This window comes from Fundulus heteroclitus, chromosome 12 (genome assembly GCF_011125445.2).
Source record: "Fundulus heteroclitus isolate FHET01 chromosome 12, MU-UCD_Fhet_4.1, whole genome shotgun sequence".
Taxonomy (NCBI): Eukaryota; Metazoa; Chordata; class Actinopteri; order Cyprinodontiformes; family Fundulidae; genus Fundulus; species Fundulus heteroclitus.
The window spans coordinates 21,671,992-21,689,117 of record NC_046372.1 but is presented as its reverse complement, the minus strand read 5'-3'; the positions used below and the strand labels follow the sequence as shown (position 1 = coordinate 21,689,117).

At 42.2% G+C, this 17,126-nt stretch overlaps 1 protein-coding gene across 1 annotated transcript; it reads right to left on the bottom strand.

The window, feature by feature from the left end:
• Nucleotides 1-930: 930 nt before the first annotated feature.
• LOC118564757 (GTPase IMAP family member 2-like) lies at nt 931-4,558 on the bottom strand. Its single transcript, XM_036143655.1, has 3 exons — nt 4,546-4,558; nt 2,544-2,594; nt 931-1,397 (listed from the first exon to the last, which is right to left on the bottom strand). The coding sequence occupies exons 1-3, from the start codon at nt 4,556-4,558 to the stop codon at nt 931-933; spliced, it is 531 nt and encodes a 176-aa protein (XP_035999548.1).
• Nucleotides 4,559-17,126: the final 12,568 nt, after the last annotated feature.

Here is a 17,126-nt window from a genome sequence, read left to right as displayed (position 1 = left end):
GACAGGAGACACACAAACATGCTGATAAATACATCCCATATGTGCCTCACCACCTGAACTGTGTCTGCTCTGTGTGTTTGCTTTTGTGCTGACGGTTTTTCTTGCATTTCTTGCAGTCATTTCTCCACTCTGCAAGAAGGCGGTGCCTGGCTTGGCTGCAGCCACAGTCTCCCATCTACCCGTGTTTGTCTTTCTCTTAATGGGCTGTACTGAAATGAAATTTCCCGAAATAAGAGCCATATAACCACAACTGTGACAAAGCAAGTCTGACACTAAAACTGAGTTAATTTATTACTTAAAACTCAATAAAGAGGGGCGCGCTTGCAGCGCAGCAGGTAGCGCGACCCATATACGGAGGCCCTAGTCCTCAACGCGATCGACCCGGGTTCGAATCCGACTCGCGGTCCTTTGCCGCATGTCTCTCTCCCTCTTCCACCCCCCTTCCTGTCAGCCTACTTTCAGAAAAAGCGAGCCACTAGAGCCGCAAAAAATCCCAAGAAAAAAAAAGAAATCAATCAATACAGAAAAGATTGATTTTATTTACATTGCTCAAAAAGTAAGTTGCAAGCTAAACTCATTAATAAAATTTCAAAGTAAGTACAAATTAATAATCTGTTAAAAAAAAACAAATACATCTATTCTGAGATGTATTTCTCATTCAATAAACATAGACAAGTAAATATTAAACACCATAAAGTTATTTTACTTAAAAGTTTAGTGACCTTCAATTTAAAATGAAAAAATGGAACAAATGTGGACCAAAAAATCTGGAAAACCTTTATATACATTTAAACAAGAGAAATTTCTTCAGGAAGAAATTCTTCCAGGTTTTACAGGTCAACGGTTTCCTGCTTTAAATTTCACATGTTCTCCATTGTTCTTCTTAAAAAGCTGAATCAAGCATGTGAAAAGCTGCTGATGCTCCAGGTTCTACCTCCACGGGAACCTGTAGTCACACACTTTGATCAGGTCTTTCAAGCAGGGAGGCAGCCTGTTCTTCTTCATGAAGTGCAAGGCTTTGGTTTTGGGCGTTGATAGAAGAACCAGAGCGTGATCAAACGGCCGATCAGCAAACAGCTTCAGGACTCTGTGGAGCCGCTGGTCGTGTTCTTCAGTGAAGTCTTCAGGCTGCAGAACCAGCAGGAACACATGAGGTCTAGGAGTAGAAAGTCTCACAGTGTTCTCCATGAACTCTGTCAGTTTGTCTTCAGACATGTTGGGGTCCAGAACATCTGGGGTGTTGATCAGAACCAATTCCAGGTCATTAAACAGTCCTCTGACGGGCGTATAGTCTGGTTCCTCCTTTCTGCTGAACAGCGGCACCTCCAGGATGAAGTTTACAGCAGCAATCCTCTCAGAAAGACTGTTTCCGAGCAGTACCACCCTGATCTCAGACACTGGAAACAAAATGCTGCGTGAAAATCAAAGGAAACAGATGAGAGGAGAATATTCTCTGTTAAACATGAATCAGGAAGTCCTCACTGGGCAGGATGATGAAGCTCCTGTAGGTGGAGCCAGAAACAACTCAATCAGCTTATTAAATCATAACTGATTCACACTTTTCCTTTATAGAGGGTTTATGTGAGCCTACATGGTCGTCAGCACAGCTAGAGGGTTGTAGGTTTAAATCCCAGGCCTTTCATTATCAGACTGACCACAATAAAGCCAAGTCACCTTATTCAGGAAGTCAGGATGGCCGGCACCACTTCCGGTTAACCAGTCTTTCTGCTTTGCTAATAGTTCTAGCCTTCGTTGCTGCTCTCTCTTACAGTGAAGTAAAATGGCAACTTTTAAAATCAATAAAATGCCTGGATTTGATAGCATTTAAGCTGTTAGAACAAGACACAAAATGAGCGTTTTCACAGTAGTGTGCTGAAAAAACTTTGGCTTCTTACTGCCCCGACCTTCACTACTGTGAACAGCAAACCACAACACAGGGACCTGAGATTACACTGCTGCTCATTAAGAGAAATGTTACCTAGTTGACATAATTGTAGTGATTATAAAGTCACGTTTTATTCAGATAAACAAACCTTGCACAGTATTGCAGGTCGTTAATCACCGGGCTAACTTTCAACAGTTTTATTAAATTGCTCAGCATTGTTCCAGCTTTTCCTGCTGCTCTGATAACGGCAGAAGGAATTACAGATGCCCAGAAGCTGAGAAAGAAGCTGAAACGTCTCCACAGAAGGCAGGATTTACCTGAGCTGAGAACGGACAGCGCTGTGAACAGATCACCTGCAGACCATTCATTGTGTGAAGAATGCAATGTGTGTGAAGTCAGAGAAATGCATGTTTCAGTGAGACATGAGAGTCCTGCCATTTAATGAGTAACACACGTTACCTTAAAGCTTTTGAACGACGTAATAGTTTCTTCCCATGTCATTTTCTCCATTTTCTGATACTGACACCAGTGAATTGGCGGCTTACCGGAAGTGCAAAGACAAAACAGTGTGCCGCTGTTGAAAAAGTAGGCGGCGGCTGAATAAGTGAACAGTTTAACCCAGAACCTGGTCTGCGGTTCTGCTGCCTGGTGGACTCACTGTCAAGTCGCTCCGGGTTGTAGTTGCTGAGGTTCTGCAGGTCTGGATCCCCTGAAACAAACAAAATAAAACTAATATAAAAAATAAAAAAAATTAGTAAAAACAAATTAATAAAGTTACTCAGAAATGTTTCTGCAGTTTTTGCCGCTTCTTAAGGCTCAACATATGTTTTCTTCTTCTGCTTTGTCCAACATCCTAATCAGTGGCGGCACCGGAGAATTAGGGGGGCCTAAAGAGGGGTCCAGAGTCCAATGAAATTTGACGCAACTAATTATAGTGATATCAATATAAAGGATTTAACGATCCTAGGATATAATGGGCAAAAATTGTGAAATGCATACTTCTGACTGTTAACTAACCAATTTTAATGATTAACTTCTAATTTTAATGAAACAAAGTTGAAACAAACCACAGAAAACTTATTTGCAGGAGTGGAAAATATAACAGAACATCATTGTTTGTTGTTGTTGTTTATATGATATTACATATTATGCATATTGTTCGAAAAAATAAAGGGGTTAATTAATCTGTGATAGTTCTTTGCATTTGTGATCAATTGCTATGGTTCATTTCTATTTATTACTGCACCTTTAAACAGCTGAATGTTTTCAATCAGAACAGAAAATGTGGTAAAGCAGAGGGAGGTTCACTTTGAACTTATTGTGTAGACGTGTTATATTTTCCCAGTTTTTTGCACAAAACATTTTCTGTCAGCAGAGAACTGGACCAGCTGCAGGTATGAAAAGTAATATGGTGATCTAAATTACCTTTAAATATTTTAGGTACTACATGAACAAATGCTTTGATTTTCCCCAAACCAAGCACCTTCTAATTTACACATCTTGATTCAAATCCATTTCGAAGCTCCCAGAAAAGGTTTTTATTGTTTTGTGTCATAGCCAGACCTTTTAAGGTCACCTGTATATCAGGTGAAAGTGCCTCTACTATCACAGGACCCTGCTGCTGCTTATTACAGTAAACCTCACCTCATTTCTTGCTGGGTCAGGGTGAATATAAAAATCAAGGCTTCGTATTGTTATTATGTAACCCTAATGATATATCTAACAGTTTGTTTTTATAAGTGATTATACTTAAGTTACAATCAGTCCATTCTGGGTCAGCATTCAGGATTTACTCATAACTTTAGCCAGAGTTATGCCTCCTCCTGCTGTGTGCATACATCCCTTTATTGTAGTCCATAGTAATGAACGAGAAGCTGACAGCCCTGGAACGCCATCCATGCCTATCAGCGACTCTGCATAGCTGCCCAGCTGCAGTGCTGCGTGTGCATGAACAACCATTTTTACTTGCCCTCTTTTTCTTTTGACTGACTGTCAAGTTATGTTGGAGCCGGTGTGTATAATAAAGCTGCCTATTTTCTTTATTCTTCCCAGTGGCTTGTAGCCTGTGTCTAGCTAGCAGACCGAGTCAAGCACAGTGTGTAGTCCGACCGGTCAAATTGCACAATAAAAGAACCAATGGGAACGCTTTTTCTCCTACAAAAAATGTGCCGCAGATACAACCCACCACTAAATATGAATAATAATAATCATCAACAATGCTGGGTTTGGGGAGGGGGGGGGGGGGCATGCACCCTCAACTGTCCCGCTGTGATGAGTTTTGCTTTAACAAGCATTAAAGGTAGAGTCTGACATTTTTCTGGAGTTTTCCTTTTTGAATAACTGTGCAAGATCAGGAGGATCACATGAATAAAAAAAATCCCAAATACTCTTTGCTCTTGTTTCCTTTCTACTAAGGCCTTCCTCTCATTCTCATAAATTTGTCCTCAGTTCGCTTCATGTTCAAAGTAGATGGTGTGAGCAGTGGTGCTATAATGAATGAATGGGATCTCTCTTCAAAGCTTCACAAGGCTGCAGGTATCCTTGTTGCCTTTCTGTACTACAGCTTTTCCTCCCACACAACTTTCCAATATGATGAAAGGAATCAACAGTGACCAGCCATCTGATCTGGTGATGATCTCCTCTCCTTGTGGAGAGGTTACCTGTGGAAGCCATCTTTACTTCTCTCTTTCCACTGCTGAGCTTCTCAGCCTTGTAATTTGTCTATTTGTCCACATTGCAGCTTTCAATCTATTTATGCAGTCTGACAATTTTCTGTTGAGAGAGAAAACAGGAATCTTATCTCCCAGTTTGTTGTGACTGTGATTGAACCATCCCCCAGAAATGTAGGGGTGAAATAAAAACACTAAAATAATAGAGCTCTAATAACTGAGTAGCTACTGACTGGTTACACATGATCTGTGTGGCAGGGAGGCAAGATGGATGCCATTTATCCAGAAAAACCTGAAATTCTGGTTATATTTTGGTTTGTTCTGGTCTGATGAACCCATGGATGAATATCAAGAGTCATGTTTGATGTGAACACCACTCTGCACATCACCAAACACATGTTAATGTAATGGCTTGTTTAGAGTGAACCTGTTATTCAACCAGACTCGGAGCTGCGCTCAAAGAAAAAGGTTTATTAACAGACTTAGGGGGGAAAATCAATGTGTGCTTCTGTGCTTTTTTGTTTCTCTTGTTGTGTCTCTGTTCTGTCTTCTGTAACCCCAGTCGGTCGAGGCAGATGACCGTTCATACTGAGCCCGGTTCTGCCGGAGGTTTTTCCTTCCCGCTAATGGGTGGTTTTTCTTCCCACTGTCGCTTCATGCTTGCTCAGTATGAGGGATTGCAGCAAAGCCATGTACAATGCAGATGACTCTTCCTGTGGCTCTACGCTTCCCCAGGAGTGAATGCTGCTTGTCGGGACTTTGATGCAATCAACTGGTTTCCTTATATAGGACATTTTTGACCAATCTGTATAATCTGACCCAATCTGTATAATATGATTGAACTTGACTTTGTAAAGTGCCTTGAGATGACATGTTTCATGATTTGGCGCTATATAAATAAAATTGAATTGAATTGAAAACAGGAACACAATCTGGGGTTAACAGGTACTGGACTCCAAAAACAGAAAACAGTTCGGGCAAAAACAGACAGGGCATCAAAAATATAACAGAGGCTGGGAAGCTCTTACCGACCACTTCAGTGTAGGGAATGAGTAGAGACGTTCTCGCAGCGTGCAGAGAACTAAGGCAGGAATAAATAGGCGAGCAGACAGGTGAACAGGGAAGGACTAATCAACGACAGGCAGGTGGAAACAATAATGACTAAACCCTAAAACAAGACAGAAACCACCAAGGAAATAAACCCAAAGGCATGAGAGAAGCAACATAATCAAAAACCAAAACAGAACATTACAGTTAAACCCAAAGTGAAGCATGGTGGTGGCAGTATCATGCTATGGGTCTGTTATTCTTCAGCTAGAACTGGGATCAGAGAACAGGAGTTATGGCAGAAAACCCTTAAGCACTTAGGAAGCTGGTCTTTCAGCACAAGGTTCCCTTTAATCCTGAAAGAAATTGTTTTGGTCTTTATGATTCATTATTTTGATTTTATTTGTTATTTAACTCACATACAGGAGACAGAACTTCATAGATGTTGCTGCAGGAAGGCTCATCGTCGTTGGCCGCTACCAAAATGAAACTTTCATTAAAACAAGTCACAGATATTTAATTTGAGGTCTGAAGGTAAAATCTTTCTCCCAGTTGAACTTACTTTCAGACAGTAACTCATTGGAGCTGTAGGCTGTAAAATGTTCAGGAATATTTATTATTATTCAGAAAAAATGTTTTTACTGAAAAGTGAAACTGAACTGAAGTCTGAAGAAACTCACTGAACGATTCGGTTATTTTGTCTGTCTGTCTGTGGAAAACCTGCAAAGAAAGAAAAGCAGTAATGATTAGGCAATAATTCACAGAAACAACTGGAACTTCAGATGTGATTGAACTCTCCCCCAAAAAAGGTAGCGGTGAAATAAAAACACTAAAATAATAGAGCTCTAATAACTGAGAAGCTACTGACTGGTTACTCGTGATCTGTGTGGCAGGGAGGCAAGATGGATGCCATTTATCCAGAAAAAACTGAAATTCTGGTTATATTTTGGTTTATTCTGGTCTGATGAACCCATGGATGAATACCACGAGTCATGTTTGATGTTAAAACCACTCTGCACATCACCAAACAAACGTTAAACCCAAGGTGAAGCATGGTGGTGGCGCTGCTCCTTATGACTTTAGTCACTCTGCTCCTATGGCAGGATGAGCTCCAGTGCGTTATGAGGCGGAGGGATATTTCAGCTGGTGTCCGAAGTGCGGCAGTGTCACTTAGTTTAGAGTCGAAACAATCTGTTCCACTTTCTGAAACAAGGCCAAAAAACCGCAACCCGCAACTCATGTGGAAAACCTGCGAAGAAAGAAAAGCAGTAATAATTAGGCAATAATTCACAGAAACAACTGGAATTTCAGAGGTCGCCGATCCCACCAGAAACTGTTCTTGAAAACATCAACGAGCTTCACCTTTTAAGGTCTGTTGCTTTAATAAAGGCTTTTCTGCTGCAGGTTAACTTGGTGGGCGGAGCTTATTACCAGAACCCAGAGCTGCCATTGTTTTATGTTAGAATAAGTCCTTTAGACCAGAGGTCTTCAACCCTGGTCCTCATTGTTCTGCATGTTTTAGGTGCTTCCATGCCTAGACACACCTGACTTATATAGATGGATGATTAACATGCCTCTGCATCCTTTGATGGCTGCTGAGGTCATGAAATCATTTCAGTCAGGTGTTCTGGAGCAGAGACACATCCTTAACACACAGGACAGTGATCATTCAGGACCACGGTTGAAGGTCTCTACTTTAAACCTTTCTCTGTGTTGATTTTACATGTGGGTCCAAAAAAGTCCAGGTATCATGATAAATTCCCCTCAGCTTTTGTTCTGGGACAACACTTTCTTGTTTATTTCCTCCTCCATGAATCATCAACCTGTGGTCGAACTAATGCAAAAACATAAACTGACATGACTTCTTCTCCTACTGACTATAATTGACTAAAACCTGTTAACAATTAATTATTCCGTATAAGCTGATTTAAAGTTAAAGGTTTACTGACTGGAACCAGGCGTTATAAAGTCACATTAAGGTGCTCAAAGTGGTTTAAGTTGTTTTAAATTCAGTTTGCTTTGGTCATAAACCTGCAAATATGAATTGATGTGATAAAAATAAGGACAATAATATAAAAACATCATAAGACATCCCACGCTGAGACGTTCCTTATCATCAGTTCAGCACATCCAGCCAATGAACACATTCACCTGCAGGTAGAAACATCTTACCTGCTCTGAAACAGAAAACTTCCTGTTAAACGTTGGATCTGGACCCTGATGATCCGTTCTCATCAGAAGGCAGAAACACAGACACGATGAGCAAAGATTAAAAACAAAATCCAATGAGATAAGCTGTAGCTGTAGGTTCTCCTGTAAAGCTGCAGAACTCACCAGACGTTGTTTGCTGTTGTTTTAGATCTGTCTGATCTTCACTCTAACAAGCTGCTGCAGAAATTATAAAAAACTGCAGATAAAATTCTGAAAAAAAACATGTTAACGAAGCTGAAAACAGGTTGAGAAAATAAATCAGATGTCTGCCCCACATAATGCAGAATCTGAGGCACATCCAGACATCATGATGAACTACAGATATCTCATTCATGGGAATATTCTAGATCTAAATCTACTCACCTAAACGGCTACAGCATCGTTTTATCTCCAGGTTTACAGAAGAATCCCTGATCTGGACTGAGTTGCTGCAGTGTGTCACCTGAAGACCAGACGGCTGTGGTAATCATGAACCTTCATCCAGAAAGTCCTCACCTGAACTCACCTCCCAGGCTCCCAGCAGAGACCGACCAGCACCGATGGATTTACATATAAACTCTGATCAAACATTAACGACACGAGGAAGAAGCAGGGAAAAGACTCATATGAAGGAAACAGTGGCAGGTAATATTGTAGTAGACATGTTAGAGTCAAGATCGGTTTAACAAGTTTACACAAAGTCAACAATACAATGAAATCCTTCAGATGAAAAGAACGGTTCAACTCGCTATACAATAAATTAATTCTAATAGTTTTAGCAATAATAGCAATAGATATACAAAATAAAAATAATAAATAAGAATATTTACACGATACAAAAACTAGTAGTTGTGAGAAATTCAGTGTTATTATCAAGAATTCAGTGGTCTGACAGCTTGTGGATAATAACTGCCTTTGAATCTATTTAGGGCTGCCAGAAGGTAGCAGACAGAAAAGTCCTTTTACTGGGTGAGTGAGATCCTTGATGCTGCTTTACTCAGACATCAGCTGTGTTAAATGTCCTGAATGAGGAGGAGACTGCTGACAGTGATGTCCTCTGCTGCTTGTTCCACCCTCTGCAGTGCTTTTGGCTCTGACTACAGCAGTTCTCGTACTTTCAATGATACACATGTAGAAGTATGTGAGGACACTAGTGTTCGTACCAAACTTCCTCAGCCTTCCTTGCAAGTAGAGTCTCCGTTAGGCTTTCTTGACCACAGTGTCTGCATTATCCAGGATAAGTCCTCAGTGACATGAACACCGAGAAACTTAAAGCTGCATCCCTGCTCCACCTCAGCAGAATTGAAGTAGATGGGGGAATGTCTCCTAAGGTCATCTAGCGTCTCTGTAGTTTTGCTGATGTTCAGAGAGAGGTTTTTTTCCTGATATCAGCTGATCAGTGATTTCCACTCATCTGTTGTCACTGTTTGTAACAACGCCCAAGATGGTGGTGTCATCAGCAAACATGAATATACCATCTGAGCTGTGCCTGGCAGTGCAGTCATACATGAAGAGGGAGTAGAGGAGTGGACTGAGAACACAGGCCTGAGGTGCATTGGTGCTGAGGACCAGTGTGGAGGTGAGCTAGTTATGGCAAGGCACATTTATTAGCATAGCACATTTCAGTACAAAGTGCTTTACATGATTAAAATATAGGACAATAAAACAGAACAAAAGCAAGTTGGAATAGGAGAGACTTAGAGACTTAGACTTAGACAACTTTATTTGTCATTTTGTATGTACAGGGTGCGTACAGATCGAAATTTCGTTGCATACAGCTTATAGGAGTATAGTCAGATTCCAGGTGGAATAAGTCAACATTGCAATATAAAGTGCAGCAGTAAACATAACATTAGCATATGACAGAGAAGGAGAAAAACAGTGTGTCGTGACATTGTGCAGGAGAATTTACAAACCATTTTTAATGTGCAAAAATAATGGTGCAAAAAGGCATTTTTTTGCACCGTTATGAAAAAAAAATTAATGGTGCAAAAAGGCATTTGTCAGGATCTGGGTTTTTGTTTTGACTGTTTGTTTATTTTGATCTATTAGTTAAACTCTCCAGCTTTAAAGCTCAGTTTTGGTTTCGGGTTCTTTCTTGTTTGGTTTCTGGTATAGCTTGTGTTCTGTTTAGTGTTAGGTTTTGGTTCTGTTTTGGGTTATGGTCTAGTTTGGATTTTATTGTGGTTTGATTTTGTTTATTATCCTTGTCTGTACTTCTGCCTATTTTGGACTGCCTTTAGTGTACCGGATTTTGGACTGCCCTTTTGATCATTGAGTCTGCCTGTCCCTGTTTTATTATTAAATCCTGTTTTTTGCTTAAAACCTCTCTTGTCTGGCTGAATACTGGGTCCTCTGTCTCTGGTTCGTGACAGATTGATCTGGCCTTAACCGGACCCATCGCCAGATAAGTCTGGGGTATTTTTCTTTTTTTCTCTTTTTTCTTTTTTTTTAACATGTACCCGCGGCCGATCTGTACCTCACTCTCCGGCAGAGCCATGTTGCAAGGAGGCTCACTGGAAGGTTCTAGACTGGCGTTCTGTCCCCCTGGTGTCGGTCCCAGACGCTATCGCAGCAGCAGCAGCAGCAGCAGCAGCAGCAACAGTCTGGATTACTCACCCAGAAACTCCACTCATGGGTTTTTTCCTGACCCGAGATTGTTTGTAGAGGTCGAGGCTGATATTATTGCTGATCTCCGGCCTGATCTTTTTCTCAACCCAGACCAGTTTCCGGTTTACATGGAGGAGGCGTGGCCGCCAGCACATATTCACGGGGACTCATCTCCACAGGCAGATGCTGGTCTGCTGCGCTCCCGTTCAGGTCAGCCCCGTAAACGCCACCGCAGAGCTGCTAAACAGAGCTCAGTCTCTTTAGCTTGTCAGTCTGACAGCTTTACTCAGCCTCCATCGGCTCCTGAATCCATTATGTAGGGTCCGTCTCCATCCAAGACCCGAGAGGGGGCGTTGGAGGACCTGCCTCCGCTCAATTCTCCGGCGAAGACTCAGGGGGGTCCGTCGCCGATCTGTGACGCTGATGTTCGGGCTCTGGAAAATAAAATAAGGACTTTTGCCCCCATTATTAAGAACCTCAGGGAGGTCCTTGCAACCCGTCCCTCACCGACTCTGGAGAGAGAATTAAGGGAGGTGGAGGGGCATTATAGATCGGCCCTACGGTCATTTTACAGCCGACCCACATCTGTCCCCGAGGGTCCGACCGATGCCTCGGCTCCTGCCTCTGTCCTGGAGGACCCGTCCTCAGCTCCAGTGCCGTCTCCCTGCAGCTTTAAAGCAGCACAGTCTCCGCAGCCGGCCCAAGACGCTGCAACCCAGGAGGGCCCGCCGCCAGTCTGCGACGCTGCAACCCAGGAGGACCCGCCGCCAGTCTGCGACGTGGGAACCCAGGAGGGTCTGGAGGGGTTACTGCTGAGGTTCTGGGTGTTAAAGGGTCTGGGAGCAACTGAAGCCTGTAGCCCGGGGCCTCTTGAACCTGAAGCCTGTAGCCAGGCCCCGTCTGAACCTGAAGCCTGTAGCCAGGCGCCTCCTGAACCTGAAGCCTGTAGCCAGGCCCCGTCTGAACCTGAAGCCTGTAGCCAGGCGCCTCCTGAACCTGAAGCCTGTAGCCAGGCGCCTCCTGAACCTGAAGCCTGTAGCCAGGCGCCTCTTCTAGCTCATAGTCCGGCGCCGTCTCCAGCCTTTAGTCCGGCGCCAGGTTCTGCTCTTTCTCTCTCCAGGCATCGGTTCCTGAAGGTCCTGTTCCTCCGACGGCTTCCGACGTTGCTGGTCCGCCGACGGCCTCCGAGGTTGCTGCTCCGTCACCGGCCTCCGAGAGACCTGCTCCGCCACCGGCCTCCGAGAGACCTGCTCCGCCACTTTGTCAACCGGGGCCGTCCTACAGGACACCCGCCGGATTACCTGTCTCGCAGGGGTCGTCCTTCGGGACGTCCACCGGAGAACCTGACACGCCGAGGCCGTCCTTCGGGACGTCCGCCGGAGAACCTGACACGCCGAGGCCGTCCTTCGGGATGTTAGCCGGAGAACCTGACACGCCGAGGCCGTCCTTCGGGACGTTAGCAGGAGAACCTGACATGTCGGGGAGGTTCCCCAGAAGCCCTCCGTCCTGTACCACCCTCCACCCACCCGGTCTAGTCTGTTTTTGTTTATTATTTGTCTTGTTTAAAGGACGTCTGGTATCCGTCCTTGAGGGAGGGGCTCTGTCAGGATCTGGGTTTTTGTTTTGACTGTTTTTTTATTTTGATCTATTAGTTAAACTCTCCAGCTTTAAAGCTCAGTTTTGGTTTCGGGTTCTTTCTTGTTTGGTTTCTGGTATAGCTTGTGTTCTGTTTAGTGTTAGGTTTTGGTTCTGTTTTGGGTTATGGTCTAGTTTGGATTTTATTGTGGTTTGATTTTGTTTATTATCCTTGTCTGTACTTCTGCCTATTTTGGACTGCCTTTAGTGTACCGGATTTTGGACTGCCCTTTTGATCATTGAGTCTGCCTGTCCCTGTTTTATTATTAAATCCTGTTTTTTGCTTAAAACCTCTCTTGTCTGGCTGAATACTGGGTCCTCTGTCTCTGGTTCGTGACAGCATTTGTGCAAAAATGCATTTGCACAAATGGTAGAAAAAAGGTAGAAACAAAATAAAACATGGGAGAATATAAACTAAAAGCGTATATTAAAAACAGTTGGACTACAAAGTTGAACTAATGCTGTTTCAGTTAAACAATTTAACTAGATCAGTTGAAGATAATCCTAAACAAATGTGTTTTTAATATTGATTTAAAAGAACTCAGGCTTTCAGCATTTTTACAGTTTTCTGGGAGTTTGTTCCAGATAAGTGGAGCATAGGAACTAAATGCTGCTTCTCCATGTCTGGTTCTGGTTCTGGTTCTGCAGAGCAGGCTGGAGCTAGAAGACCTGAGTGGTCTGGAGGGTTGATGCCCTGATAACAAGTCTGTGATGTATTTAGGTGCTAATTCAGGGATTTATAGACTAACAGAAGGATTTTAAAGTCTATTCCCTGAGATCCAGGGAGCCATGGAAGGACTTCAGAACCGGGTCCATGTTCTCTATGTTCTTAGTCTTAGTGAGGACTTCAGAACCGGGTCCATGTTCTCTACGTTCTTAGTCTTAGTGAGGACTTCAGAACCGGGTCCATGTTCTCTATGTTCTTAGTCTTAGTGAGGACTTTAGAACCGGGTCCATGTTCTCTACGTTCTTAGTCTTAGTGAGGACGCGGGCAGCAGCGTTCTGGATCAGCTGCAGCGTTCTGATCCACTGTTTAGGCAGGCCTGTGAAAACACCGCAGCAGTGATCAGTTCTACTAAACAACAGCTGCTTTGTAGGACTTGGGTTCTCCAGATTTAAAGGAAGCAGTGTTTTAGGTAACTCAGACCCGCCCCACGGTTTCTAGTTAGGATATGTGCGGATGGAGGTTTTTGGCACATCCTCAATGCACTTCCCTATATAGTTTATGATAGAGTGTTATGGTATGATAAGGTATATATTACTGAGCAATCTTAGAATGGTTTTATGGCAGGAATATGTATCTTACTGATAATATTAGGTTGGTTCTTAAAATCTTAGACTATCTCAAATTAGTATGATATAACAGCAGGATAAATGCTATTTGAAAATCTGAAAATAGATTAAAGCTAACTCTGTACTGGACAAATATATTCAGAATTGTTCCTCTTGTCATCTTGAAATAGAAACATTAACCCACCTTTTCATAGGATTGCACTTTTAGAGAAACTTTCTGGTGTCATCTGAACTTTTTCTTTAAGAGAATTTTAAAGATTTTTATTTCACTGAATGTTAAACATATTTTCTTTAGTGTTTGTAATGTTTGAACATCGGGGATAAAATATGCCATCATCTTTCTTATTATGTTAGCTAACTACCACATACATGTCAGAAAAGCTGCAAAAGAAAAGCCCAACCTCAGTGCTTTCAGGGCTTACCTGAGCTGTTTATTTGGTTTCTAAAACTTTACATTAACTATAAAGCAATGAAACTTAAAGTCTTATGTAAATAATTTGATTTGTAACTTTTTGTTTCATCTTCTGTATATTTTGTGTTTGTATCTCTAACCTTCAGCATATTACTCTGTGGTTGTTTATTGTAAATCTGTAAAGAAAGTTTAGTAAAAGAGTGATAATAAAAACCTAGTGCTTCAAATGGGAACGACACAAAAAACATCAAGATGACAAGTAAAGAGGATTAAGGGAAAATAAGTTGTTGTGCATGCAAAATTTCTTTGTTCGAACTGGTTTCAGGCGTAATAAAATAATAACATCTGTCTCAGTAAGGCTATTTTTTCCACCATCTTGGAGCTCATGTTCCAATTCATGCAGGATTTTACCAACATTGCAACAATGTAATCAGAGTGCCACCTAGTGGACAATGTGGACCTTGTAAAGTATGTGAGGAACAACCTTCCTCTGGATGTCAGACAGACATGATCTGTAGATGATTTTGAAGAACCACTTGTTTTCCCTTCATGTGTCCTGAGATATTTTTGTTTCTGATTTTAACTGGCTTTAGCACTTTGTTTGAAAGTGCTTCATAAATCATATTATTATTATTACGTGCAGCAGGTTGGGATGTAGAGTCAGGAAGTTCTTCACAGCAGAGATATCTGATGTTTTTATTTGAAAAGCCCCTTTAACATTGCTGCCCCCCCCCCTCCCCTGAAACCAGTTCATAGGTGGCTCAGTAGCTTAATTTAGTCCCTGTTTCTGAAATTAATAAACCTGAACCACTTCTGGGTGGAAATCTGATTTTTGTTTTTATTTCAGTATAGGAAGAGAAGTTGTTTGGTTCCAGTAGGTCTGCAGTCTCAGCAGGATCAGCATCATCTACGCTTCTACAGAAACTAACAGCAAAATGTTATCTTGACTCCAAAGCTTTTTTTAAGGATTGCTGCAGTTTATAATTTAATCACAATATGGAAGGAGTCAATTGTTGGTTCAATTCGACCCTACGGGACAACAACCTTTTCTAGAACTTGCAGGTCAGCTCCTGGACAGGAACGGGTTAGCAGAACGTCTCTCAAAGCCGGACATGAGGAGCAAGACCACAAGATAATTTAAAGAAGTCAAATTTTATTTAAAATATTTTTAAAATAACATATTTTATCCACAGTTGTTAGTGATTACATATAAATATAAAAAACAAATCAGACTAAAGACTGATAATAGAGATGATAGTTTTTTATTATTATTATTACTAAAGCTGAGAGCTAAGCAAGGGACCACCACTGTCAAAAGGCCTTGGACCTCTGAGGTAGGGGGAGGAACGTCCATCAACAAGCTTCTTCCAGAGGAATCTTTTTATTATCAGTTCAAATGAGTTGTCTTAAACTGACTTCTTATTTTGTTTCCCTTTGTGATAAAGTATATTTTATTTGAACTGAAACAAAGTACGACTCCCTAAATGTCTTGTTTGCAGTGCAGCATTTGAACCTGAAAGCCTGAGTCTGTAAAACTGCTTAAAGCCTTAAAATAGGAATATTTTTTCTGCTACATGGAGCTTGAGCTACACGACTGATCCCTCGAACCCCAGTCACAGACTATTTCAGTCACTTCCCTCTGGCAGGAGGCTGCGGTCCATCAGGACCAGAACCTCACGCCACAAGAACAGTTTTTTCCCATCTGCTACCGGCCATATCAACAAAGCCAAGAGCCGCCTGTGACACTGACACTGCCTCTCTCCCCGTTCAGGACTTACAAGCCTGTGGGTTACATTAACGCACAGTTTACTGAGTGTATATAGCTTCTGTATATATATATATATATATATATATATATATATATATATATATATATATATATATATATATATATTCTATTTTATTTTGTTTTGTCTGCCATCAACACCAAGTCAAATTCCTTGTAAGTGCAAACCTACTTGGCAATAAACTTGATTCTGATTTGACTCAGTGGCTCCATGTTCATCCAGCAGGAAGTGAATGCTGCAGGATATAACCTGTTGGGCTGAACTGGCCACAGGTGTCTAAAATCTAGCACCGATGCATGTAGACTGTTTCCACAAACATTTGTGAAAGAACGGGTCACTCTCAGGAGCCCAGTTATTTCCAGCTTGGAGCTGTGATAGAAGCCACCTGGGCAACAAATCCAGTCCATTTCTCACTCCTAAATATTCCACAGTCAGCTGTATCATAAGAAAATGGAAGTTTGGGAACAACAGCAACTCAGCCATGAAGTGGTCGGCCACCTTAACTAATGGAGTGGGGTCAGCGGATGCTGAAGCGCATAGAGCGAAGAACTCGTCAACATTCTGCAGAGTCAATCACTACACATCTCCAAACTTTATGTGGCCTTCAGATCAGCTCAAGAACAGCGCAGACAGCTTCATGGAACGGATTTCCATGGTTGAGCAGCTGCATTCATGCCATGAAACGCCAAGCGCCGGATGCATTGGTGTAAAACATGCCACACTGGACTCCAGAGCAGTGGAAATAGTTCTCGGGAGTAACGAATTATGCTTCTCCATCTGGAAATCTGATGGACAAGTCTAGGTTTGGCGGTTACCAGGAGAACAGTTCTATCTGACTGCATTGTGCCAAGTGTAAAGCTTGGTGGGGGGATTATGGTGAGGGGCTGTTTTTCAGGACCTGGGCGTGGCTCCTTAGTTCCAGTGAAAGGAACTCTGAATACTTCAGCAGAAAAAGACATTTTGGACAATTCCAAGCCCCCAGCGTTGTGGAAAAGTCTGGAGCTGGCCCCTTCCTCTTCCAACATGACTGAGCACCAGAGCACAAAGCAACGTCCATAAAGACATGGATGGTAGAGTCTGGTGTGGATGAACTTGACTGGCCTGCAGAGTCTTGACCTCAACCCGATAGAACACATTTGGGATTAATTAGAGCGGAGACTGAGAACCAGGCCTTGTCGTACAACATCAGTGTCTGATCTCACAAATGGAAGAATGGTCAAAAATTCCCATAAACACTTCTAAACCTTGTGGACAGCCTTCCCAGAAGACGTCAAGCTTTTCTAGCAGCAAAGGATGGACCAACGTCATACTGAACCCTATGGATAAGTGATGGAACTCACTGAAGTTCATATGTGAGTCAAGGCAGGTGAGCGAATACTTTTGGCAGTAGAGTGTGTCAACAACGCGGGTCAGTAGGTAAAGTTATATCTGATTAACAGAGTAAGGAATCAGAAATGGACTTTCCAGCTGGACAAAACCTCAGGTGAGTCTAAATTGGTCCATCTGCTGCTGGTATCAGAAATTATTAAATGTTTAGGAAATCCTGCTGCTGTTATTTTGTAATCTGCTGTTTGTGTTAATAAAGTTTGCTGCTAACC

Coding starts and splice junctions, on each gene's coding strand:
- LOC118564757 (XM_036143655.1), bottom strand. Junction 1,398..2,543: donor CAACCCGGAGCGACTTGACA/GTGAGTCCACCA, acceptor TTTTGTTTCCAG/TGTCTGAGATCAGGGTGGTA.